This window comes from Tamandua tetradactyla, chromosome 5 (assembly GCF_023851605.1).
Source record: "Tamandua tetradactyla isolate mTamTet1 chromosome 5, mTamTet1.pri, whole genome shotgun sequence".
Taxonomy (NCBI): domain Eukaryota; kingdom Metazoa; phylum Chordata; class Mammalia; order Pilosa; family Myrmecophagidae; genus Tamandua; species Tamandua tetradactyla.
Genome location: NC_135331.1, coordinates 7,372,456 through 7,397,829, shown reverse-complemented (window position 1 = coordinate 7,397,829; position 25,374 = coordinate 7,372,456). Strand labels below are relative to the sequence as shown.

Sequence of the window (25,374 nt, the reverse complement as noted above, 5' to 3'; positions counted from 1 at the left end):
TACTCCCTCTGAGAAGGTGATGTTTATTTCCCCTGGGGTCTGAGCTGGCCCTGTGACTGGTGTCAGTCAATAAAATATGCAGGAATGACGACATGCTGGTGTTGAGCCTGGGTCCTAAGCCCTTGCGGGCTTCTGTTTGTCCTCTCGCACCCCTGCCACCCCTGCAGACCATGCCCAGGCCGGCGGGCTGGAGGACAAACCTGGAGCAGACAGAGCTGACCTGACAACCCAGCAGGCAGCTGGCCATCCCGACATGTGAGCGGGCGCCTCTGAGATAGGAAAAGCATCAGACTCATGAGCAAATAAAGGCTTGGAGGTTTTTATGTTTCAGTTTAGCAGCTTTATTGAGATGTAAGTCACATATCATACAATTCATCCATTTGAAGTGTACAATTCAGGTATTGTTTTAGGTCACTGATATCTGGGGCAACTTGTTACGCAGCATGAGTTTGCCAATAGATCACTGATACAAACAAATCGAAGGCCTCCATCCATTCGCTCATGTATTTAGCTGTTCAAAGACATACTTAATGAACATCCAGTGTGTGTCCAGAGAGAGACCTGTCAGGAGGCCGCAGAGAGCCCACAGTTCCTGGGGGAGAAAGGCAAGAGCCCCCTTGCTTACAACAATGTGGTAAAGCCCTGTGAAGGGCCTAAGCACAGGGGCTGTGCAAGAAGCACCTGGGAAGGGCGCATATCCAAGACTGAGGAGGTCAGGAAGGCTTCCTGGAGGAGGTGTTGTCTAAATGGAAGTCTGAAGAAGGAGTGAAAAGCAGCCAGCCTGGGGAACCGTGGGCAGGCAGGAAGCCAAGAGGCCACTCCAGACAGCGGGAGGAAAGGAAGAGGCTGCTTTGGGGAACTGCAGGCAAGTTGGGAAAGCTCTGCTGGAGGTTGTAACCTCAGGGCCTGGCAGGTTTCCTCCAATCGGATTTGCACTTGAGAAAGATCTCGGCGGGCAGCAGGGCAGCAGGAAGGTCAGCCGAGCCTGCAATTAAGCACTGCCACTGGCGTCATAGGTGCCAAGGGCATACGGCAGCGCCACCACCCGGGCTCGTCACAGCCGGTGTCTGGCTGTGTCCGCTGCTCCCTCGGACGCTGGCTTCCCCATGGGCAGCGACGCGGAAACTGAGGTTGTCCAAGGGCATGCCGCCCCGTCATTAGCTGCTTCCCCGGGGACGGCAGCGGTGGCAGAAGGGAGGACCTGGGCCCAATGTTTAGCCTCTCCCCTCCCGAGCAGACGGCCGCCACCAGCTGCAGGACACCCCAGGGGCCATGGGGCGAAGCACATCTGCTGACCACGGGCAGCGGTGAGGGCAGCCGGAGCCCTCCCGCCGGCCCCAGCGCAGCATCGCCCCCCTGGCCTGGCCAGCCGTCCCCGCCCCGCTGGCATCCGTCACTCTGAGCAGAGAAATAAAGCCATTGCCGTATCGTTGTCCCGGGATTAATGTCCCTGCTGTGAAAACAAACGTCGCGTCTTGCCGCCAACATTTATTTTTGATAAATGCTGTGACTTTGCCTTGACATTTCGGAAGCAGCGGGAGACCATTACCCAGTGACAATGTTCTATTCCACTGACATTATCTCTTAATTATAATACGCACGTAATGCTGAAAAAAAATGGCCCATAAATAGCTCATTTGGAGTTGCAGCATTGTGCCCTGTCGGGGAAACGCTGAACGATTTCATCCAGGGTTTGCAAATGAGGGGAGACAAATGGGTATCGGGGGGCCCTGTGTGAATCCTGCGTCCTCAATGACAAAGCTAGCATGGTGGCAGGAGGTGGCGGGGAGGTGGCAGGAGGTGGCGAGAGGTGGTGGTAGGTGGCAGGGACTTCACGGCATCATCTGGGCTTCTGCCCTTCTCCGGGCAACCCCCCCACCTCTGTCCCCACTCCCCAGAGCAGAGAGCACTAATCCACTGTCAATGAATAGGCTGCCAGCTCAAGTCCTGCAAAATGGTCTGATATTTGGTGCAGAGGAGACAGGCATTGATTTTCTTTTTTTCCAGGAACATAATTCTGTTAAGGGGCAGGGAGGTGGAGGAAAGGGCTGGCTGGAGGAAGTCCCATTTTGGAAATCCTCTGGGTCAGGAAGAGACATTCCCCAAAGATCCAAGGGAGTAGGGCTGGTGCAGGGGCCTCGGGACAAACAGGATGGTTCCAGAAGGAAACACAGACACCCCTGTGGAACTTGCAAACAGCTTTTAGAGACCCACAGAACAACCCAAATCAGGCTCATGCAATGAACACTTCTGGAAACCTGACGCTGGGGGGTGGGGGGTGGGGGGTGGGGGGTGGGGGCCTGTGGACAGGAAGTTCCCCCCTGAAAAGCACAGCTACTCCAAATGCAGGCCAGGAAAGCTCAAACTCCCACCCAGTGGCTCTAAGCTAGATCTGATTTGCCTCCCAGAAGACCTAAGGCAGCATCTCGAGACATTTTTGGTTGCTGCAACTTGGGGTTTGCTAGCATTGCATCCAATGGGCCGAGGCCAGCGAGCGGCTGCCCGCCCCCCCAATGCACAGGACACCCCCCAACCGATAATCTGGCCCCAGATGTCAGCAGTGCTAAGGTTGCAAAACCTTGGTCTAAAGAGTTACAAGACGGAAGTGGGGTTGATGGGAGGTTAGAGAATGCTAAGAGCCTTGACATGGTTGAGAAGATTCTAGAAATTCTTAGAGCTGCAACCATGTGGAGAAAATGTACAAGAGCAACTACCCAAGGAACTGAACACGAGCTATGGCTTCCAGATGGCAGAGGGGAAAGGGGAGCATAAATGTAAAAACCACCCCCTCTAAGTTGGTTTTCATGCTGACCCAAGGCCAGGAAGGAAAATTATCTTCATACTAATGCTTTGCGGTAGTTATTATTTTTCCTCTTCATCTTACAGACGGAGAAACTGAGGCTGTGGGAGTGGGAGGAGTATGTGCCTGGCTGCTCCACTGTCCAGAGACGTGGAGGAGGGCAGAGTGGGTGAGGGTGGCCTTCGGAGTTGGAGCCGAGCTCTGGTGTTCATGGGCTAGGACGCAGTGGGTGAGCAATTGCGCCTCTCTGGACCTTTGTCTCCTCTTCTGTGTGCCTAAACCCGTGTCACGAGGTGGCTGAAGGGACGGGAGGAGATCACAAGTGTGCCTCGAGCAGGAAGCAGAACCCTAGTTTGATGGTTTAAGAGGCTTTAACGAAGGGAAGGACTGATGGGCGTGGGCAGGGTCAAGGAGGGGCGCTGCGCCGTTCCCCAGGGTGAGCAGTGGAGGGGCCTGTGGGCACCCTCGCTGTGCCTGGAGGCTGGGGAGGTCAGGGGCTGCAAGGGCTGGGGGACAATGACATGCCAGGGACAGCCAAGTTCCCGGGGGGAGCCTGTCCACAGACTTCAAGCTCAGCTCCAGCCCCAGGGCCGGCCCGGTGGGGTGACACAACACATGTGTCCCCTCTCAGAGGCACAACCAACCCCCAGGCAGGGACGGCCCAGTGGGGCCAGAGCGTCCAGTTTTGCACATTGGAAAGGCAGATTTTTTAAACAAAAATCCCATGATTTTTTTCATCTTGGCCACTAATTCAGATTTTTTTTTTCTCCTTAAAACACTATATAAAACCAAAGAAAACAGGCCACTAGCTTGCACCCTCTGCTCTGGTCCCAGGCCCTGCCTGGAGACGACCCCACAGCAGCGTGCAGTTACCCCAGAGCTCACCCTGCCACAGGGCCCTGGCTGGGGACACTGGTCCTGACAGCTGCCTGCCCGCTGGCCCCCGGGAGGAGCCCCCACAGCTCACTGACCCTTTCCCCGCTTCAGACCCCCCTCGGTGCATCATTTTCCCAACACCGCCCCTGCCAGCTGCCACCCAGCTAAGTGGCTGCAGCGCTCAGGGCTCAGGGAGTCTTTAAAATGTGGGTGAGGGTAGCAACGGCCCTTCAGGGCCGGCATGGGCAGGAAGTGAGGGCCCCTGGCGGGTGGAGGGCTCAGCACAGTACACAGCAGCTGCTCAGTCAGCGCAGCAAAAACCATCAAAACCGGTAAGAAAAGAAGCCTGCCTCAGCTGGGGGTCCCCGGAAGACTTGAAAAAGGGAAGGGGGCCCAGGACATTTATCTGGTCTGCACATTTCCTCTTGTTCACAGGAATATCATGAGACACTAGCACAGGGACACACACAAGACGTGGTGGCAGAAGACCTGCCTCACTGCCCCGCTGTGCAGCCTGTAGCAGCTCACATGACCTCTCTGAGCCTCGGTTTCGTTACTCAGAACGTAATGTAGGGCAATTTCTCCTTGAGAATTTTTGTAGGGATTGAAAGGTTTAATGGAACCCAAGAACAGAGCAAGTGGAAAAGGCCCTTGCAAAAGGTTAGGGCCTTTTAAGAAATTCCTGATGCATTCTTTTCACTGCAGTTCCTGGCTTTTGCATTAAAGGGGGCGGAGTCTGAATGCAAAACTTTACACCTTCCAGGTGTGCAGAGCTGTGGGGTGACTCCCTACCCCAGCCTTACTGCTGCATGGATATTAACAGGCTCCCCAGGTGGCTCTGGTCTCTGCCCCAGGACTGGCTCAATCACTGGTATCACCCTGGGCAGCTGGGGTGGACCTGGCCTGAGAAGTTCATGGTCTCCACACTCTGCCCACTGTGCCCTCGAGAAGGAGGGGACCCCGAGCTCCTGTTTGTGTCTGCAGATTCACCTTATTGTCCACCGCGCCCCCCAACAAAGTGTGGCTCCATGTGCGTAGAACCTGCAGCTTAGGGAAAGGAGCCACTGCATGGCGAGAGTGGAGGCTCTGTGAGGACAAGGCTTTGGGTCTGTTTGTTCATTGCTGTATCCCAGTGCCTAGAACAGGGCCCAAAAAGGCGTAGGTGCCCAGTAAATATCCATTAACTGAATGAAGAAGAATCTACCATGGATTGAGTGTTTGTTATGTGCCAGTTACTCAGCCCATTCAATGTATTATTTCACTGAATGCTCACTCCACTACGTGGCCTGGGATTGTATCAGTCAGGACAGTCCAGGTTATGCTGCAGTAACAAATAACCCGCCAAATCAAACAAAGGTTTATCTCTTGCTCATGCACCCTAAGTCAGCTCGGGGCTCTGCTCTCTGCCACCCTCATTCTGAGACCCAAGCTGATGGAGAGTCACCATCTGAGATATATTACCTGTCACCACAGCAGAGGGAAAAAGAGCTCACAAGGTTCTCGTGATCAAGGTGCTCCAGCCTGGGATAGATGCATGTTACTCCACTCTCAGCTTTTGGCCAGAACGAATCACAAGGCCCCAGTCAACCCCCCGGGGACCAGGAGATGCCATCCATGCATGAGCCCAGAGGTGAGAGTCAAAAGGGACTGATGGACTCACTACTAAGGGCCACTACAATGGCATCTCTATTATCTCCATTTTTACAGATGAGAAGGTTGAGGCTCAGAGAGGTCAAGTGACTTGCAGAAGGTCACCCAGCTAGTAAATAACGGAGCTGAGATTCAAACCCAGTTCCACCTGACCCTAGAAGCTACAGATTCCAAAGAATGATCTGTTGATCTTGTCCATGCACAAGATAAACACATTCACTGAAGGAGACAGAGAAGGACCCTCACACACCCACATAGGAAGGTGAAGGGCTGGGTAGACAGTTATACCATTTTAGCTTGCACAACCAACAGGCAAAGGCAGATACAGCTCCAACCGTCAAAACCCTGTCCAAGACATGTTGTGTTTGGCCCATGCAGTATTTTTTTAATTGGAAGTTGTTGCCAATTATTAAAACCCGGGAGACTTTACATTTAAAAAACCCAATTCCCACCTTCTCTTGCAACAAGGAAGAAGGAGACTCTGAGCACCCCTGGCTGCATTCCTACAAGGCAGCGGTCAGCTGTGGCCGGAGGCAGAGCTAGACCCCAGGATCACGCGCACAGACCCAGCACCCAACAGGCAAAATGCCAATGTGTTCGCCCGCGGGTCCATCAGCCTCGCCTTCACGCCCAGACCAGTTTCATCACAGTCTCAGCAACAACATGCAGTGATGGACCTTTAAAAGGGGGATGTGCAAATATAAAAAAGTTCTTTCACGAACTAGAGCAAATGTACAACACTATTACAAGGAGCTGATATTAGGGGGGTGTATGGGGGGGAATGCACCTACTACAAACTATGGATTATAGTTAACAGTAATATTTGATTATTCTTTCTTTTATCGAGAGTACTGTGGGTCAGTAATGGTGGGAGATAAGGAGTATGGGAGGATTAGGGTCTTTTATTTCTTTTCTAGAGTAATGAAAATGTTCTAAATTTCATCATGGGGATGTAGGCACAGCTATGTGATGATGCTATGAGCAGTGATGGTATACTTCAGATGTTTTTTTATGGCATGTGAATGTATCTCAACAAAATTGCATTAAAAAATAATAAACAAAAAAAAGGCTTTGAGAGGTGCCCCTTTGGGGAGGAAAACCATCAGCTACCTGTTTGCCTCCCTCACTTGTCCTCATGCAAGGTATATGGCAGGGCATATGGCTTCAACCTCCAGCTGCTCAGTGAATAGATGCCCAGCCCACCAGGCCTCTTACCACCACCTGCCTGGCTCTGTGGCCAGTGCACGTGCCTCCTCTGACCTACATGTACCTCTCCCTTTAAGAAGCTAGTTTTACAGGCCTCCGGGCTAGCCCCACAATGATGCACCGGCAGGAGAATGCCCACGCTGTGTTTGACAGCGGCACCTCCTGGTGATGTGCGGTATTACAGCCCAGCTCAAAAAGACCACATCAATACTTAAAATGAATCCTTAATGTTAGGGTTTGTTCCAAGAGTACTTTGTGATACCTGAAAATCTCTTAAAACTATTTTCAGCCTTATGTGTATAAAATTTTTTCTTTACGATCCTCCTCAAGACTCTTGTGAGGTGGACATGGTGGGAATTGGGGTGCTATTGGGCAGTGGTGGGCCCGGCACAGAGCGATCAAGGGGCTTGTGTGAGGGGATGCGGTGGACCCAGGCCTCATCAGCACAAAGCTCTAGCTTCTAAGCCCTGCAGCCCACCTCACAGCCAAGGCTGATACCATGAAGGAAACTACATCCTTCCCGCCTGCAGCCCACAGGGCAGAGCACTCCATGAGGCAGAACCAGAGACGCTGACATCTAGTCTGGGAATCCGCAGCCCAGAAATGGAAGGAATTCCTGTGGCTCTGGGAAGAACAGATGGGGTGGGTCACGAAAGCAGAGTGAAGTTCCCAGACACCAGAAGGGGGCTGCACCGTTCTGAAAAGACACTGCAGGCCTGACCACCAGTCTAATGCCTTCCCACATCACACTTCTCAAATCCATCTGCTCAGATACTCTCCCAGGGGAGTGGAAGGCACGTTTCATTCTGGAAGCCGTGGAGGTAAATGAGATCTCGTTTGCAGAAATGTGCGTTGTGGCCCATGTTGCTCAAACATCTGTCTTCTTGACGCAGAAAACAAACAGCTCTACCTCAAAGGGTTCCCTTCTGCCTCCACCGAGGATTTCTGAATGCTGTCAGATTTGCTTTGTGGCAAATGTGATGAGAAATCTGGAACCACGCCTAACTCCAGACTCCAAAAGATGTTGTCATTTGGCTCAGGGTTTCACCCTCAGGAAGATACCCTACACCTGCAGCCCTCACGACATTCACCTTGACTCCCAAACCTCAGAAGAGAAAGTACGAGAACCAGTGGGCCCTCTCCTTCCTGTGGCCAATCCCCAGGGCTGCCTCCTCCAGTTCTCCTGCCCTCTTTCGAGTCTTGTTGTAGGTTTCGAGAGCCAAGCACTATTTTTAGAAATGTTTACTCTTAACGCCTCTCCTTCCCCTCCCATCCTCAACTTTTCTGGAATGAGCCTGGCTGTGCCCCTGCTGGGTCCTTCCAGAGTGGTCAGGCACATGCTTGAGGTACAGGGCCTCTTTCAAGATGAAAGAGATCTCTGGGATTGGGGTTTGGGAGAAATGAGCCTTGCAACCTCCTTTCCTTGGCCAGCCTGCACGGATTCTCCAGGAGCAGGACACATCTCGATTTGCCGCCTTGGTCGGAAATGACGTTCCTTGAAGCCGGGTTCCCAGGAGTGATTTCAGAATGGAGGAGAAAAGCCTGGGGTCTCTGGTCGCCAGCAACTGCCAAAAAATCCTTCCTAACCATGCAACAAATAGTTCAGCGTGTGTGGCCCGGGCCAGGCCACTAAGATGAAATCCAGATGCTGAGAGTGACTGGCCACAGGCTGTGGACACTTAGCTCCCGGCTCTGTGCCTCAGTTTGCTCATCTGTGAAATGAGGAGGATGACAGAACCATCTAGCTGGGTTACTACAAGGACTCAATGAGCCAAGGGTAAAACACTGCCTGACACACAGTAAGTGCCCAATAAATGCCATCAGCGACCCGACGGGATGTTTTAGAAGGGGAAGCTGAGACACTGGGGCCCAGCTCAGCCTGATGGGCCAGGAGCGGCCAGCATCTGAGATGTGATGTCCTCCAGGCATCCTGGAGATGGACAAGTGGGCCATTTGCCTGTGCCCTGCACTCCCCAGAGCCCCCCAATGGGACTTTGGACCCAATCTCCCCATGAGGCTGACCCCTTTGTCCTCAACGTCGGATCCAGACTGAAAGAGGATGGTGCTGTAATGGTTCCCCATTACAAAATCCAGCCCTCCCTGCATGCTGAGAGTCCACATTTTCACAAACCCCACAAATTCATGTATGTCTGTTGCATGGCATTTTTATAGGCAGAAATGGCTAACTTGATAACTGCAAACATAAAACAACTGGGTGTAGTTTTTGCAGCTCTAGTTTGTGCAATTTTCTTTTTTACTTGCAATCCACCCCAGGTCGCTGTTGGCCTGGCCGCTCGCTGTCCCGGGTGTGCGGCAGTGGTGGACCCCCAGCGCCCTCTGGTGGCCGTGCCTGCAGGTGGCCCCTGGCTGGTCGTGGACCTATGCAGAACCCCAGGAAGCCAGGCTGGAGGGTGACTTGGCCTCTCCCCTCCAGCAAGTCATGCCCCCAATCCTGCTCACTCCCCCGATCATTCATTCATTTGTTCAGCAAATACTGATCTGCACACACACCTCCGCCCTAGAGTGAGCCAGGCACTGCGAATGAGACCATGGACCAAGGAGACCCTATACCTGCCCTCGGGAGCTTAGAGTCTAATGCAGGAGGCAGAAGGAGATACTTTACGCAGGAGAAAAGCAAAACTCAGGGGGGCAAGAAGCCAGGAAATGCCCCCTTCTGAAGCGGCGACTTGGAAGCAAGCGAGAGCACCACAGATTGCCCCGTGCAACGAAAGCGTGGCAGTTCATACAGTATAAACCAGATCATGTTAGTCCCCAAGTTAAAACCCTCCACCGGTTTCCCATTGTCTTTAAAATCCAAACTCCTATGCCCTGCATGATTTCTTCCTAACTCTCCAAGCTCAGCTCCCGCTGATGCTCACCCCTCCCCAGGCTTCCTGTGCTCCAGTCACACACTCATTTCGGCTCTGCATGTTGCTACCTCAGGGCCTTTGCACATGCTATGGCTTGTTCCTGAAACACTCTTTCTCTGGCTCTTCAAATCCTGCAAGAATCATCATAACTGGCAGCGTCTCAAGGCAAACTTCTAGAAACACTCTCTCACCTAAGTCTCACCACACACACACACACACACACACACACACACACACACACACACACACACACTTCCTCTCTGTCATGCTTGCTCTTATTTCTTTCCACACACCCACGCTATCTGGAGTGAGAGATATTCATTCACTGGTGACTGGACATAAACCCTTGGCATCAGGGGCCTCTCCTACTTTGTCTGTCACAGTATTTCTAAAGCCAAAGACAGCATATTGGTGCTCCACCCTGACCCCCAGAGCCCAGCTGATCCCTTCTTACTGCATCTGTGCACCCCTGGGCTTTGGTGTGCTTTCCTGTCCGAACCCCAGCACCTGTGGCTCCTTCTTGGACAATCACCCAACTTGTCCTCCTGGGATGCCCCTTACCCAATGGCGCTTAGGGGAGGGGTATGAACACCCAGCTCTCGGGCCTGGGGGGGGGGGGTGTCACCCAGCCAGGGCTCACCCTGCACAGACCCCCACCCCTGGATGAGGCTGGGGCCACCCTCTTGGGGACTCTGCTGAGATCCCCCCCGTCCCCGGCCGGCTGCCTCCCCTTCCCCTTTTTGCCCATCCCCAGCCTGCTCGTCCCCCGCCAGCATCCCCTGGGAGTTCTGCCTCCATCAGTCACTTGCACTGGAATCTCTGTCTCAGCGTCCCCTCCTGGGAGCCCGATCCAAGTGCCCAACACCTCAGGGCCTGACCCATAGTGGACAGCATTTGTTGAATGAATGAATGAGTGAATGAATGTATCAACAGCCATCTCAGAACTCGACTTTCTTCCAGTGTCCAGGAGGTGCTCTCAGCATGCAGTAGGTATCTAATAGGTGCTAGCTGGAGACTCTTCCATAATAGTCCTGGACCCCACAGAGAACACCCACACCGATTTCTCCTCACCCTCTGGGGTCCGTTGGGGATGGCGTAGCAGGCGTTTTCCCTCCCGGTTCGCGGTTGGAAACGCGGCGTGTCTCTGCACGGCCCTCGGGGCCACCTGAGCAGGACCGGGAAGGGCAGGGCCCTTCTGCTGCACGCGCAGAGCAAACACTGAGGGACCCTGCTTGCTACTTTAGGGCTGACCCTCTTCGGGGGCTTGGAAAGGGTCGCGGACGCCTTTGAAAACCTGAAGAATATTAAGGAAACACTTCCCCAGCAAACATGCTCAGAGACACACGTAAGATAACAATTTCCGGGGGGTTGGGGGTTCCCAGGGACAGGCTGTGAGCTCCAGGAAACAAACCCCGGTTTCAAATCAATTCAGGGAAGTAACAGTGGCGCGGCCAGGGGCGCCCTCGAGCGCGCGTGCCCAGCTCGGCAGCAGCGACCTGTGTGCGCAGCGCGCCGCCCAGCGGCCGATCCCGGAACTGCCGAGGAGACCGGGCTCCCGGCTCCCCTGGACGATGGGAAAAGCCTCCCACGGATTTAGGCAAGGACCCCCGAGGCTGGGGGACGCGTCAGTGCAGAGGCCCAGCCCCGGACACGCCACCCCGGGATGCCCCACTCTGGAGCAACCGGCTGATTTCATTCCCCCTGCACTCAGCCCCATCTCCCGGCTGATAGTCACAGCACCCTGCCAGGCGATTTAGGGCTCATTTCAGTTCAAAGGGGAGAGAGCGGCCTGGAGAGGCTGGGTGAATGGACGCCTAGTCCCAGAGCTGGTGGGTGGCAGGATGGCAAGGGTGCTGCAGAGGAGGGGCCGGGTCTGCCTCTCCCACCAAAGCATGCCCAGCACAGGGAGGGCTGCACAAGTATTTGCTGAAACAGCAAGTGAAAGAATACAAAGGGATGTAAGTGACTGTCTTAGCTGAGCTTATGACAGTTAAGTGACCGTCTCAGCTAAGCTTATGACAGTTGCTGGCACAACGCCAGGCCCCCGGGGTTACCTTACAGGCCCTTGGTTGCTGGGACTAGGCGTCCATTCACCCAGCCTCTCCAGGCCGCTCTCTCCCCTTTGAACTGAAATGAGCCCTAAATCGCCTGGCAGGGTGCTGTGACTATCAGCCGGGAGATGGGGCTGAGTGCAGGGGGAATGGAATCAGCCGGTTGCTCCAGAGTGGGGCATCCCGGGGTGGCGTGTCCGGGGCTGGGCCTCTGCACTGGAATTAGGACTTCCTGAGATATAAGACATTTTAGTATCAAGTGGGGTACAGATCCAGTGCCCCAGGAGAGCCAAGACTGGGAAAAGCTGAGTGATCAGGGAGGCTTCCTGGAGGAGGAGGCGTGGCTGGAATTGTGTCATGGGGTGGGGGTGGACACCACAAGGGGGCAGCGGGGAGTCACTGGTTGAGCCTGCGTGGCCATCTTTAAACTTTAATAGTTTGTGTATAGTTTAGGACCTGTAATTTCACAGATACACATTTCTTCCTCTCAAAAGAAAAGTGAATCAATTTAAAGAAAATGCTAAGTAGTAGAGTCACATAGTAGGTGGGGGGCAGGGCCTAAAGTGAGAACATGAGAAGAACATTTCATGAAGTCAGAGACACCCCTGACAAAATTAATTCCTTAGGGCAATGCCACGCTTCACGAAGGCTGCCCCTCAAGTGTCCGCACAGGCCGCCCTTCCACCATTTTGGGGCACGCGACTTCGTTGGCTGGGACCAACTTATGAATCAAGGTTGTACCGAATCCAAATGAATTCATATCTTAAAACACCCACAAGCAGAGACTCATGCAGTAAAACACATGGGGGAGGGAAATGTCACCTCTCCCTTCCCAAGTTCGCTTGGGACACACAGGTGCATACACAGGGTAGAACGCTGTTTTAGTTCTCCAGTGGCTAAAACAAATACCACCCACCCAAGGGGTTAACGCGGAACAGGAATTGTTGGCTCACACGGTTTCAGAAGCCAGTAGGCGGCCTCCCTCCGGTGGGTTCCGGGCTGGTCACGTGACGACGCACATGGGGGTCTCTTCTCCTTTCTCTTCTGGGCCCCGCCAACTTGCAGGTTCCGGCTGCTCCCCCGGGCTCCTCTCTCTGTGGCCTGCTCGCTAAGGCCTCTGGGATTTAGACCCATCCTCACACCTTAACCGAAGGGTGCGCACTGACAGTGGGTTCTCATCCACAGAAATGAGCTAAGGTTTAGAACGTGTTTTCCTGGAGTACAGAACAACCCCAAGCCACCACAAATGCTTTATGGAAAAGCTTGTTTGTTTGTTTGTTTTTCTTTTTTATAAGCAGGTGGAGCTAAATGCAAAACTTAAAAGTGTCCATGATATGGCTCAAAAGCCGATAAATTAAAAATCCTTGCAGTGGTTACCAAATAACTGAAATCCGGGGCACAGGGCTCGACTTGCCAAGGGAACTGACAGAGGAAGTTTTAAGGGAACCATCTCCTCATTTCTCGACCTTGACCACTGCATTTGCTATTGACCTTCAGGCCTCCTCAAGAGGTCCCTAGGTCTCTCTGCAGCTCCCCCAGCCTCTTTAAGTAATACATCCTTTTGCAAGTTCATTGCTTTCTACGATTTTGGAGAAGGGTGAAATGGAATTGTCAGCTGCTAGAGCATTAAAAAGCCTTTTTTTTTTTTAATTGGGACATTTTCTCAGCCTTAGAACTACATTAGAAAGCCTTCTGCATGCCGATCCTAGTTGCCTATTGCACAGGAGTTTTCAAGAATTGAGAACCAGCTACTTATTTATGTAAACAGGGCCTCCGTGCATTCATATCTATAAATACAGATAGAATTGATAACAAAAATCAGTCTCATTATGGCAATAAGTAATAGTCATAAAACATAAATGTTGTTCTGATCACTTGGGTACCTGAAGTTCAGTAGCGATCCAAACAAACAAAAAATCTAACCTTTATGGACAGAAGAAATAATATGCAGACTTTACGTTGCAGAGACGTGTAATAGGATGACCAATAAAACATTTAAAAGCATAAAATATATAACAGACAAAATGGGAAGAGGAAAAAAAAAGGAAACAGATTCAAGGGGGAAAAAAAAGACATAAATTTCCTGACTATTAAAGAGCACATTCATCCATTATTTGAAATGTTTGATGATGGGTATCAACCTGCCATCGTATTTAGATCCCAAAGGGCACATTCAAAACAGTATGAAATGATTTTATTTTAATAAGTGGGGAATTGCAACCATTCAAACTCATAAAACAATTTTTTAGATGTCAACTTCAGTGCGTGAGCACGCAAGTAGCATTATAAAACTTCTTTGGGGGAGGGAGGACCTAAGTGCTTGAACCGAAGAACCAGCGAAAGGACCGCAAGGAGCCCCAAGCGCCAAGTCCTAAAAGGGTAGGATTGGATCCAAACGCGGCGGCCTCTAGGACCCAGCGCCCAAACTAGACAGGAAGTCTTCCGGCGCCCTGATTTATACGTCATCGCGGCGCCTCTTACATCATCACGCGCCCCTTGCGTCATCGGGATCACTCTTTGAATCAACGCAGCGTTTCCGAACGCTACGTCCATGGCCTTCAGGATCCCTCTGAGAATGTGATCAGAGCTTTGAGCTTTGTGCTTGGAAGAAGTCCCACGTTTTACCGCAGATTCCCAGCCGCTGCATGGGGCCGAGACTGAGAGAGGTGTTCAGAGCCGGGGAAGTGGGCGCTAAGGGTGGCCCAGGGGTGGGGGCTCCGGGGAGGGGGCGCCGGGCTGTGCTCTCACCCGCCTCGCCCCAGCCCCCTAGGCCGGGCCCTGGCAGGGCCCCTTCCTCCGTTAAAAGTGAGGTCTTACAACTGCATTGGTATAAAGGCAAATATATTAATACTATATATCAAAACCGTTTTCCTTAATCTAAAAAATGAAAATAACGTTCCTGACTTTGGAAGTAATTAAAACGTTTTTGTGGGCCCCTAAAATAATTGTGGGGCCTAGGTTCGGGGCCTGCCAGGGGGCAGAAGAAATCCAGCTGGTATCCCAACATCAGCAACACAAAGCGCAAAGGGGCACCCCATGGGGCTGAGGCAGGCCTCTGGAGGTGGGGGGGTGTCATTGGCAGTGTCCGTCAAGGCTGAAAGCTGCACAGCTAGTGTCTGGCCATCCCACATCTCTCATCCACCTTGGAGAAACTCGTAAAAGGAAGCGACAATAGGCACGTTCAGCTCACTGCCACATCCCAGTCCCTGGAGCCCTCGCCAGGCACAGAAAAGCTGTTCGGTATTCTGTGAATGAAGGAAAAACGGCAGACTGGAGCTGTGTTTGCAAAAGTGGAAGCAGCACAAATGTCCACAGACAGGGAGAGGGGGTGAATCAAGCGTGATAAACAGTCCTTTGGAATTCTATGCAGCTGCTAAAAAGGAGGTGGCGCCAAATGCTTGAACCAAGAATAGTGTCCTGGACAACGTGCGTAGGTGGGGAAAAATCAAATTACAGGATACATCATAAAAGATACTAAGAGTAATGACGGCAAACTTATATTGCCCTTATGTTGCCAGCTGCTTTCTAAAAGCACTTTATGCATTACCTCATTAATTCCTCATAATTCTACTCTACGAGGTCAGTACTATTATCCCCATTTTAGAGATGGGGAAACTGAGGCACAGAGCAGTCAAGCAACTGGACTGAGGTCACAGACCTAGTAAGCAGCAGAGCCTGGATTTTGCCATATTATGTAACGAGAAAGAGCAGAAGTCCTGAACAACACTACATATGTTCCACAGTCAGAGGGATTCTATATAAAGGCACAGAAAACAGGGGGCGCCACACCACAGTGGCCAAACTTAGCCCTGGCGCCAGGGACTGTGAGTGGTCAGAGGGATGGGTGCCTTCCTCTTTTTGAAACAAGGACTGTGTTCATTCACTATTTATATAAACATTTAAATTTATACCAAGTGGAAACTGAAAACCCAGTGGCAAGTCAGCAGCCCAGCCCTGTTGAGAGGCACTCTTCACAGCAGTCAGAAGAGAACTCTTTACCAAGACAAACAAGAGTCCAGAACATTTGGGGAAGCCCCCTCCACCCACCCCAACAAACAGGCTGTCACAGACTCAAGCATTGATTTTTGAGAAGATTTATTACTTCAGTAGTGAATTGTTTTTAAAAGGCACTAAAATTAATTTCTCTTCCAGTAGAAAAGAGGCAGAGGCTTGCCAGCCACACAGGCCTCTCTGCCTCCAACCCAGCACCTAGAAACTGAGGGACCCCCTAGGGGAGGGACAGCATGGGGCAGAGCCCGCCTCCACCCCATCCAGGGTGTGGCCAGCTCAGTGTCAAGGATGATGTCAGTCAGCCTGGAGGAAAGGGCCCAGACACCAAAAAACAATGCCTGTATGGGCATTCCAAAGGTGGACCCCTGCTTCGGGGTGAGGAGATGATCGGAGCAGCAGCATGTCCAGCTTGGGCTCACCCTGCTTTCTGAGGCCTGTCTGAAGGTGCTCCACCCACAACCCAGGGGGGTGCACACATGGCTGAAGCTCTTGGCCCAGGCCCACTGACTTTGGCTGGAAACCTGCCCTTCCAGCTTGACATTCATGACAATGGCCTGGACCCTTAGCGCAAACCTCTGTCCTGCGGGACGAGCTACCAAGCAAGGGACTGCAGTGTTTCATGCCTGATAGTGCGGGACACTGGAGAAGGGTGGCGGGAGTCACCAAGAGCTCACCCTAGGGAGGGGATGCAGTGACCACATTGCCTGGTAGCCACAGACAGGACACAAGGCCCAGGGGCCACTTAGAGAAAGGTCCCAGAACTTTCCTTGTTGATGAGCCTCCCTTCCCCAGAGTCCTCTCAGCAGTGGCTCCATCCCTGAGTGTGTCTACACACACCTGTGTATGCGTGTGCACATGTGCTGGCACAGGTATGCAGGCCTGCGGACAGGTATGTGGAAACCGGGGGGCTCAGGTTTTGTAACTTGTGGGCTGTCGGCTGAGAGAGTCCTGAAGAAGCGGGGTGTAGGGGCTGGGGCGCAGGTCTGGCGGAGCGGCCAGGTTTGGCTGGCTTGTGACGTCTCTGGGGCCCTGTGGGGAAAGGGGAAGCTAATCACCTGACCTGACCACCAAGCCCCCACCCTGGCCCCTGCACCCACCCACATCCTCCCCACCCCCAGCATGGAAACCACCCATTCTCCTTCCCCATCAAGCTCAAGATGACAACAGAGAAGGCTGGAGTGACCTACAGACTGGTTGACTGCAGCTGGCAAGGGCCTCATTTCACCAGACACCACCCTGTTCTGCCCCCACCCGTATCAGAGATGGGGAAACTAAGGCCCAAAGGGACTTGCCTCATAAAGCAAGACGGGCAAACAGGGAGTTCAAGCCTTATCTGAAATACTATTAACCCAGAAAAACTTGCAACAACCAAACATCCTTCAGAAGGAGAACGTATCTTTAAAGTATGGTCATGGGTTGGTATTTACATGGCAGTTCTCACAGACCCGAAACTGAAGAGGGGAAGCCAGCTGCCCAACAGGACACAACACAGGACACTAGTTAAGCAAAACCTGAAAAAAGTACCTATTGTTCAGAATACATATTAGGGGGAAACCCCACACACCGAACTTCGTAACAGGGGTTGCTTCTAGAAGCTGAGAGTGGGCAGTAGGATGGGGAGAGGGACAAAGGGAAAAGAGATAAGACAGATGTTAATCACTGCAGACTCTGGGTGAGAATACACTCAGATATTCTAACTTACCGAATTTTACACCTTAAAAAAATTTATCAACTGAAAAAAATTTTTAAATAAAGATACTGATGATAAGATCTGACCCCACAGCCCCCTTGTCCCAACACTTGGGGTTGGAAAACCCCCAGGGGCCTGCTTTCTTCCCCAGCAGGTGGGAAAGCAAACCTCCCCACTCTGGGCTGGACAGAGACGCCACAGCCCCGTCCACTCTGGGACACAGCAAGGCTTCCCAGATGGAGCCACATAAGCCCGGGGACCAGGCCAGTGTGGGCCAGGCCCACCCCAAGGCCACCCAGAGGCAGCATGGGATACCCATGGGTGGCCAGGGCCTTAGTAATTTGGGCCCATAGCGCCATGACTTGAGAAAGTCTCCCTCAAAAGTAAAAAGGAGGCAGGCCACGGTGGCTCAGCAGGCAGAGTTCTCGCCTGCCATGCTGGAGACCTGGGTTCAATTTCCAGTGCCTGCCCATGCAAAAAAAAAATAGTGAAAAGGGGAAATGACCCCCAGGCTGTGAAAGGGCTCCTGGTCTTTTCAAAGAAAAAAAATGTAACAACCCCCCAAAGAGCCAGGCAGGTGGTGAAGCAAATTCCTCCACTTCCTCCTTCCACTCCTGTTTAACTGAGGAAAGGACTGGAATGGGAGAAAGCAAAGGAGCAGATAAGAAAGGCCCAGGGATATTTCACTGAAGGGCCACCCTGTACAGTTAGTTGTCCAGGATGTTCACTACACAAAGCGGCTCAGCCAAGGGGGCCCAAACCAGTTCACGTCTTCTGTTTGCCAAGCCCTCCATCCTGGAACAGGGCATGTCTGCCCAGAGGGGGAGTCTTTTTTGTCTTATTTACACAAAAATACTCCTGTGGGCTAGTCATGCCCACAAGGCAGTCCTTCCCAGCCAGGCCTGTTCCCAGAGCCTCTGGGCCAACCCCACACCCATGTGTAGGGCAAGTTGTGGGGTCTGCCCCAAGGACCCAGCCCTGAGACTCAGCCCATGACTCAGCCCAGGCTGGAGGCCACTCTACAGAAAGACCTGGTCTCCCAGGCCTGCAGGCCACTTCCCAGTGCCCGGCCCCCCACCACCAAAGCCCACCCACAACAGGGCACCGTATTCCCCAAGCCCAGAGGCTGGGGTCCAGGCAAGGCGATGGGGTGGAGCCACCTGACAGCAGGCAGGACAGCAAGATTTCTTAAGTTGAATGCTTCCCTAATAACTTGAAAATGGGACTCCATTGGCGAAATGAAGCAACCCCAGCCTGGCTGACTTTTAGGGAGGTGGGAGGTTGACAGGACCCGCCCCAGGGAGTCAGGGAGGTGCACCTGGGGTCTGCAGGCTTGGACCACTCAACCAGCAGCTCCATCTGCCCTCAGAGCAACTCTGCACTTTCCCCAGCCCTCACCCCCATCCCCACATAACAGCTGAACAGATGAGTAATTCCCTTCTCTATGTCCAGAAACCCCCACTCTGTACCCCAGGAATGACGAGCATCTTCCTGCAGAAGTGACTTTTAGCAGGAAGGGGTAGGGTGCCACAGGTTGCAACTGTTGACAACAATGCATCCCAAGGAATTTGGGGAGAAGGAAATGGGGTCATATCTTGGGCCAGGACGCCCTGACCCCGAGCCTGGGACTGGGTCCTCAGCCCCAAAGTGACGGGGCCCTGCCCTTCTTAGCCCATATGAAGAGTGGCTGTCTGGAGGCCCAGCTGCCCCCTCTGCCTCGTGGGCTGGCGGCCGCCTGCTGGAGCCAGAGTGCTACCGCCCACCACTGCCATTGTCTATTTTATTCCTTCCTGCAGCCTGGCAGTGGAAGCAAAGTGGAAGCCGCCCCCTGGCCCCAGGAACAGGGCTCTGGCCTCACTCCCTTGCTCTGCAGCTCCCAAGAAAACCATTTCATCCCACGGCAGGCCCGGCCACAGATGGCACATTTTTCAGAAACTAAAATAATAGCTATTATCAGAGGCACATCAGTACGGTGACTCCCCTCCCTTAAATACCCCCAACTTGTAGGGCCTACAGCTTTGGTATCACCTTCTCTGGAAGGGCACCACCTCCCCTGGACTTGGCTCTCCTAAGACTCAGAACCCGAAGAAGCATGGCTAGGAAAATGGAGCAGCCTCCAATGCCACCAGCCCTGGCACCTACTTCTCTCTCCAGTTACGATGCCAAACAAAATCAGGGTGCCCAGTTAAATGTGAAATTCAGGTATAGAGCAAATAAGTTTTTAGTGTAAGCATGGCCCATGCAACATTTGGGATATACTTATACTAAAAATATTGCATGGGGCATACTTATACTAAAAACATATTCACTATTTATCTAGAATACAAATTTAGCAGGGCATTCTTTTTCATTGCTTTATTTGTTTTGTTTGTTATGCTAAATATGGCACCCCGACTCTTAGGTTAAATACTAGATACACAGTTGGTGCTCAATTGATGCCTAAATTATTTTTCTTGGCCAGCCATCCCAGATTTAGACTAATGTTTCTCCAACCGGGTCCCTGGGTCACCTACACCAAAATTTCCTGAAGGACTTATTAAAATACAAATCTCTGGGCCACATTCACGATTTTCTTCTAGGAGGTTTGGAAGGGGGCCCAAAAATTCTGCATTTTTAGCAAACTTCCCCAGGAAAGTCTACGTTCCCAAGCCTGGTCCAAACCTTGGACCCTGCCTTTCTAATACAACCTTGCAAATAAGACACCAGTACATCAGTTGCCCTTTAGCACCAGGATGAAAGAAACTGCTGTTCACTCTGAAAGTAAGAAGGGCAGTTTCTCCAAAGGCGAACTACACATACAGGTACTGTAAGTCTGTAGACACTCCAGGTGAAGGTGAAGCTGAAGAAATGGGTAGACTCCACAGTGTTTCAAGCTGCAGAGTCCTACTCACTACGGGAGGGGGCAGAGAGGCGCGACACGTTACCTGGTACCCACCTACAGTCTTGCTTCTTGCAGCACTGTGCCCTTGGGAGCTGAGGCCATCAGGGATTCTGCATAGGCCTGAATGGCCTCCTTATCCTTTGAGCCCTTTTTACTACTATTCCAAAATAAATAGCATTTCTCCTAGAAGATAACCAAGCTAATTTATAGTTGACGTTGCAGTCAAGGACCAAGGGTTTACATGGTTCTTCAATTTTCAAACAGGAAAGAGGAGCCCGGGAGGGTTCGGAATTTTAGAGTTCAACAACTGAGAATGATTGGAGTTGCCGGAGATTTGGGGGATGCTACCCTTCACCAGAGACAGAAATAGAAGCATCTTTGGGAAACAAGCTTGGATGGACAGTCAAGCCTAGCTTAAAAGGGTGCATGTCCCTGACAATGCAGGCTCTAGAGAGGAAGCCAGGCGGGGCAATAGGCCCTGCTGGGGAGGGCTGGCTGTCAAGAATCAGTACACTGTGTGGGAGGCATTTGAATCAACCAGAAACAGATTTTTCTGTTAATTATTATCATTATTTTTAAGGATAGCTTGAACCAGAGGTGCACAGGTGGTTCAGGGGTAGAATGTTCGCCTTCCACGTGGGAGACCCAGGTTCGATTCCTGGACCATGCGCTACCATGGTCCCCTACCACCCCTCAAAAAAAAAAGAATAGCTTCAACTGAAGAGAAATTAAAAACATTGAGTTCACCAATGTGCGATTTTTTTTTTTTTTTTTTTAAGGTGAGACAAATATAAACACGTGAGGCTTAACCCTGCAAAGCCAAAGAATACAGAAGGGGACAAATTGCTGTCATTTGGCCTCCAAAAAGATTATGCAGGGAGGAGGACCTCGACCGCATGGTCGGCAGAAACAGATATGTTCTTATTGGACCCAAGTGTGTCCCACTGATTTGGGGGTGAGGCAGGGGAAGGGGAACCTGGAGATGTTGTCACATTTTGGGTTCTACCCCTCCTTCTTCCCAGGGCGGGGGGTTCCTCTCCCTCTCTCATGGGAACAAGACAGAAGGGGACAGAGGGCAGGGGCTGACTTAGCCACCCCCTACCCTGGCCCAGTCCCCTCCAGCTGGCCCCCAGGACCGCCCCCCCCCAAGTCTTCACTGGCAGCAGCCCACAATTATGCTTTGCCTGGTGTTTCTGGTCCCTTCCACATAATAATTCCTCCTGCTGGCTGGAGGCCCAGGCCAGCCCTGCCCAGCTCTAACTGGGGAGCAGCAGAGAAGAGGGGTGCCCAGTAAGGCTGCTTCCACTGACTGTTCATCAAGGACCAGGCACTAGCGCTGGTGGCCCTTGGCAACCTTGTACCAGGGGACACCGTCTCACCCAAGGGTCGGGGGAATTTGGAAGAGAAATCTGGTTCAGTTTCCAAAAGCTGAAACGAGCATAGAAAGGTTTATTACTGGCTCTAGCAAGCAAGCAAGTACGCAAAGCTCCCCCTGAGAAAGAGGGGAAAGAGGAAGACTATCTGCCAAAGGTAAAGCAAGGAAGGCAGCTCTGAAGATGGCCCAGAGACCAGCAGGGAGGGGCCCGAGCTGACACGGCATGGGAGAGTTGGCCGGTGGCTCCGGGACCACTCGGGGGGAGCCCCTGGAAGGGCTTCCAGGGTCAGGGAAATCGGAAAAGGCCAGACCCTCCCCTACTAGTGCCCTGCAAAAAATAAGCTGCTTGTCTGTCAGCAAATGTCATGAATGAATGAATGAATGACTCCAAACAAGAAGGGGTATCTGTTGTTGCCCCTCCTCTTCCATTTTCACAGCCCTTCTCCAGCTATGCTCCCCCCACCCCAAAGTAAACCTGCCTACGTGGTCATGATTCCAAATTCAACCTTCCATCCCCGACAGCTACCCTAAACTTCAATCCAGACATCCACCTGCCTGCTCCTTCCCTCCATCTGGAGTCTATCCCTTGGGCTTCCCCCACCCCTCCCCCGTCAAGCAGCCTCTGCCAGGAAGTGGGGAAGGCCCTTCCGGCTCCTGGGTACTTTTCCCAAGGTCCACAATGAGCCAATTCATCTCTGGAAATAACCTTTAAATTGCCAAACTCACAGGCCCCCTGAAAGAAGAGACTGTCCCAGATGCTAACTTGGCATTTGTGCATTAGGCTCAGCCTTCCTGGGGTCCCCACACCCTAAGGCACCTGACTGCTACCTGCAGGGGCCAGACCCCTGAAGCTGCTGATGCAGCCTGCGCCCAGACTAACAGCAGGGGGAGCCAGGCCATCCTGCCTAGGGGGCCTGGAGATGGGGCGGGGGGGGGGGGGATGAGGGGGAAGAGGCAGGTGCCATCCCTGCCTGGGGTCCCTAGGGGTGGGAAGTGCTGCCCCCTGGGGGATGAGGGAGAGGAAGGAGCCAAGAGCTCAGGAATGAGCCTCCCAGGGCTCCAAAACTGGACCCAGGGCTGGAATCTACTGGCACTGGATATGTTTCTGGGAAATGAATGGGCAGGGAGGGCCAGAGTCCTGGCAAAAGAAGTCCCGTGGATGGAATATGCAGGCTCAGGGCAGGAAGAGATGGCGCGGCCCAAGCTCCCAGGGATCCACTGCACTGCCCCAGGCTGCCACCCTGTCTGCCGCCATCACAGTTAATGGGCTCACACCATCTACTTAGGTGATCAAGCCACTGACCTGGGGCGACCTCAGGGTCTACCTCCCCCACCCCCTATATCCAAGCCATTGGCAGGGCGTATGGAATAGACTCCCCAGATACACCCCAAAGTATCCAGTACTCACCACGCCCTGGTCCAAATCACCGTCCTTGCTCACCTGGGCCTCTGCAATGGTCTCCCTGCTTCTGGTCCTCCCAACCAAGAGCTGATTCTGTCACTCCTCTCCTGAAAAGCCTCCAATGGCTTCCTGGCACTACAGAATCACCTCCAAACTCCTCACTGTGCATCCCAGGGCTGAGGGCAGCCTGCCCCTGCTGCCCTCTCAGATACCACCTTTTGTCCTTTCTCCCAAGCTCACTGCACTCCAGCCACCCTGGCCCTGTCTGATCCCCAACAGACCACACCCACGCCTGCCCCACGGCCTTTGCACATGCCATTCCTGCTGCCTGGAGCACTCTCTGTGGCTTAGGGCCAAGCGCCTCCTTAGCAACCACACCTAAGCTTAAATTTTACCTCTTCAGAGAAGCTTTTCCTGGCAGTCTACCTATAGCTGTCCCCAACCCCCTTAGGCCCTCACTGTCCAATCAGGCAGCTATGAGACAAAAAGGGTTCCAAATGGAGATGTACTGTAAATGTATAGTACATTGAGTTCAAAGACTCAATTGAAAAAAGAAAAAAGAGTGCAAAACATCTCACACTTTTTATGTTGGTTACATGTTGAAATTATATTTTGGATATATGAGGTTAAATAAAACTCATTTCACCTGTTTCTTTTTACATTTTTAATGTAACTATTGGAAAATTTTAAATCATGCGTGTGGCTCACACTGTATTCCTATTGGGTAGCACTGCTCTAGCCCATCACATGTCCTGTAATCTTTATCATTGATGAATTATCCTTTCCACCTGTCTGCTTCTTTGTCATCAGTCTCCCCTATTGGAATGCCAGCCCTGCCCTCCCCCTCCCCTCAGGACCCGCATCTGTCTTATTCACCGCTATTTCCCTGGCACCCAGCTGATGCTGACTAGATGAACAAATGATTCAAGTATCAGGTCTCATTATCCAAGACCCACCTGCCATCCCCCAAAAGAGGGAGTGGGGTGGGGCCCCCAGGCCATCCAGAATCAGCAGAGAAGTTCAAAGCAGGATGCAAGAGAAAGCGGCATTTGGCTCCCCGGGACAGCAGCAGCAAGAGCTCCCGGGCAGGCGAGACCCCAGGAGGCACAGCAGCAAGGAGGCGATGGCCTGCACGGAGCCCACTGGGACCACGGCCGGAGATGGGGGCTCCATGCTGAGCGCGTATGTGCAGACAGCGGAAGGGGCAGCTGGAGGATGGGAACTGAGCCCTCCCCCCTCCCCCGGGGGCGCCAAGCAAAGGGCCGCTCAGCCCCGGCCATGCTCCTGCCACCACCTACTTGGTTCCGGAGTTGGTGGACGATGGGGATGAGCAGCAGGGCGCAGCCCAGGGCTAGGAGAACGTACTGGGCGTACTGCAGCACTTTGGGCATCAGCACCAGCTGGTTGTAGAAGGTCTGAAGTGTCTGACCCTCCATCGCCCCTCTCTGAAGAGAGAGAACCACGAGCTGGGGCCACGGGCTGTTGCGACCACCTCTTTTGTCCCTCCCTCACGCCATCCCGCGTCTCAAGCTCACTGGCCAAACTTCGGGACGGAGACGATGGGTGCCTTTTCCTCTGCGACAGACTACATTTCCCAGACCCCTCCAGCGGTGGGGCAAGGCCGCGTGACCGAACGAGACTACATTTCCCAGACACCCTAGCGACTGGGCGATAGCACGTGAGGGAGCAAGACTACATTTCCCAGACTCCCTAAGGGTTGGGCGCGGACGCGTGATGGCGTTCCGCCCAATGGGGACTTGGCGGAGTGACGTGTGTACTTTCCAAGCCCGTCTCGTGGCCCACCCCCAGTGGGGAGGAGCCCGGGCATCCCGAATGCCTCTGTGGAGCAGAGCCCCGCCTCCCCCAGCCAAGGCTGGCGATGATGCGAGCGGGAAGGACACCAGGGATTCCCAGCCTGTTTCAGCCCTTAGCTCACCCTGATTTAAAATGAGCTGGGCCTGCAGGAACCCCAAAACGCTGGGAGAGAAGAAGGTTCAAGTGAAAAGTTGGCAGCTGAAAACCAAGTCGACCTATCTCAGCAGGAGTGTTTACACCGACCAACGCTGGGCGGGGGGGTGCCTGGACCTTTTCAAACAGCCGCTGGCTTCCTTCCCTCTTCTGGAATGATCCGTCAACTCGGCGGGATAATTGACACAAAGTGCATGGGCGGTGTGAAAAGTTTCTATTATGTTGTTCAGTATGCCAGTCCCGTTACCCAGCCTCGACCCATTGTCCAGGCCCTCCCCTGGAGACCTGACGCCATGCCTGAGGGTACCGGGGAAGGGATAGGGTCGCGACCTCACCTCTTCAAACCACAGCAGGGGCAGGATCACAGGCTTGATATTCCCCGTTTGTCTGGAAAGAAGTGAGACAACAGCAGGCTTTGGACACGTGGTCATAAGCTCTGGGATCAGGAAGGATTTGATTTTGCAGCTATTAATCGGCGAGGGCTTGGGAAACAGCTCTACGGATGTGCTCTGCCAAGAGTTGTTAAAAATCAGGTTCCAGTTCCTTTGGAACAGCGGGAAGCTGTGACCTGCGTTCCCAGGTCCCAGCCTGCCC

The 25,374-nt window shown here is 52.8% G+C and overlaps 1 protein-coding gene across 4 annotated transcripts in view; it reads right to left on the bottom strand.

The window, feature by feature from the left end:
- Positions 1-14,247: 14,247 nt before the first annotated feature.
- The window catches only part of SCARB1 (scavenger receptor class B member 1), a 76,515-nt gene continuing 65,388 nt past the window's right edge, over positions 14,248-25,374 (bottom strand). For 2 of the 4 annotated variants that reach the window (XM_077159569.1, XM_077159572.1), the window contains exons 10-13: positions 25,116-25,167; positions 24,111-24,257; positions 20,090-20,218; positions 15,532-16,493 (exon numbers count right to left, since the gene is read on the bottom strand). In XM_077159569.1, coding sequence (XP_077015684.1) covers positions 20,090-20,218; positions 24,111-24,257; positions 25,116-25,167 — 328 coding nt within the window. In that variant the 3' untranslated portion in view covers positions 15,532-16,493. Of the gene's footprint in view, positions 14,699-15,531; positions 16,494-20,089; positions 20,219-24,110; positions 24,258-25,115; positions 25,168-25,374 lie in introns of those variants that run through there. The other 2 variants (XM_077159571.1, XM_077159570.1) reach the window with 2 other exon arrangements.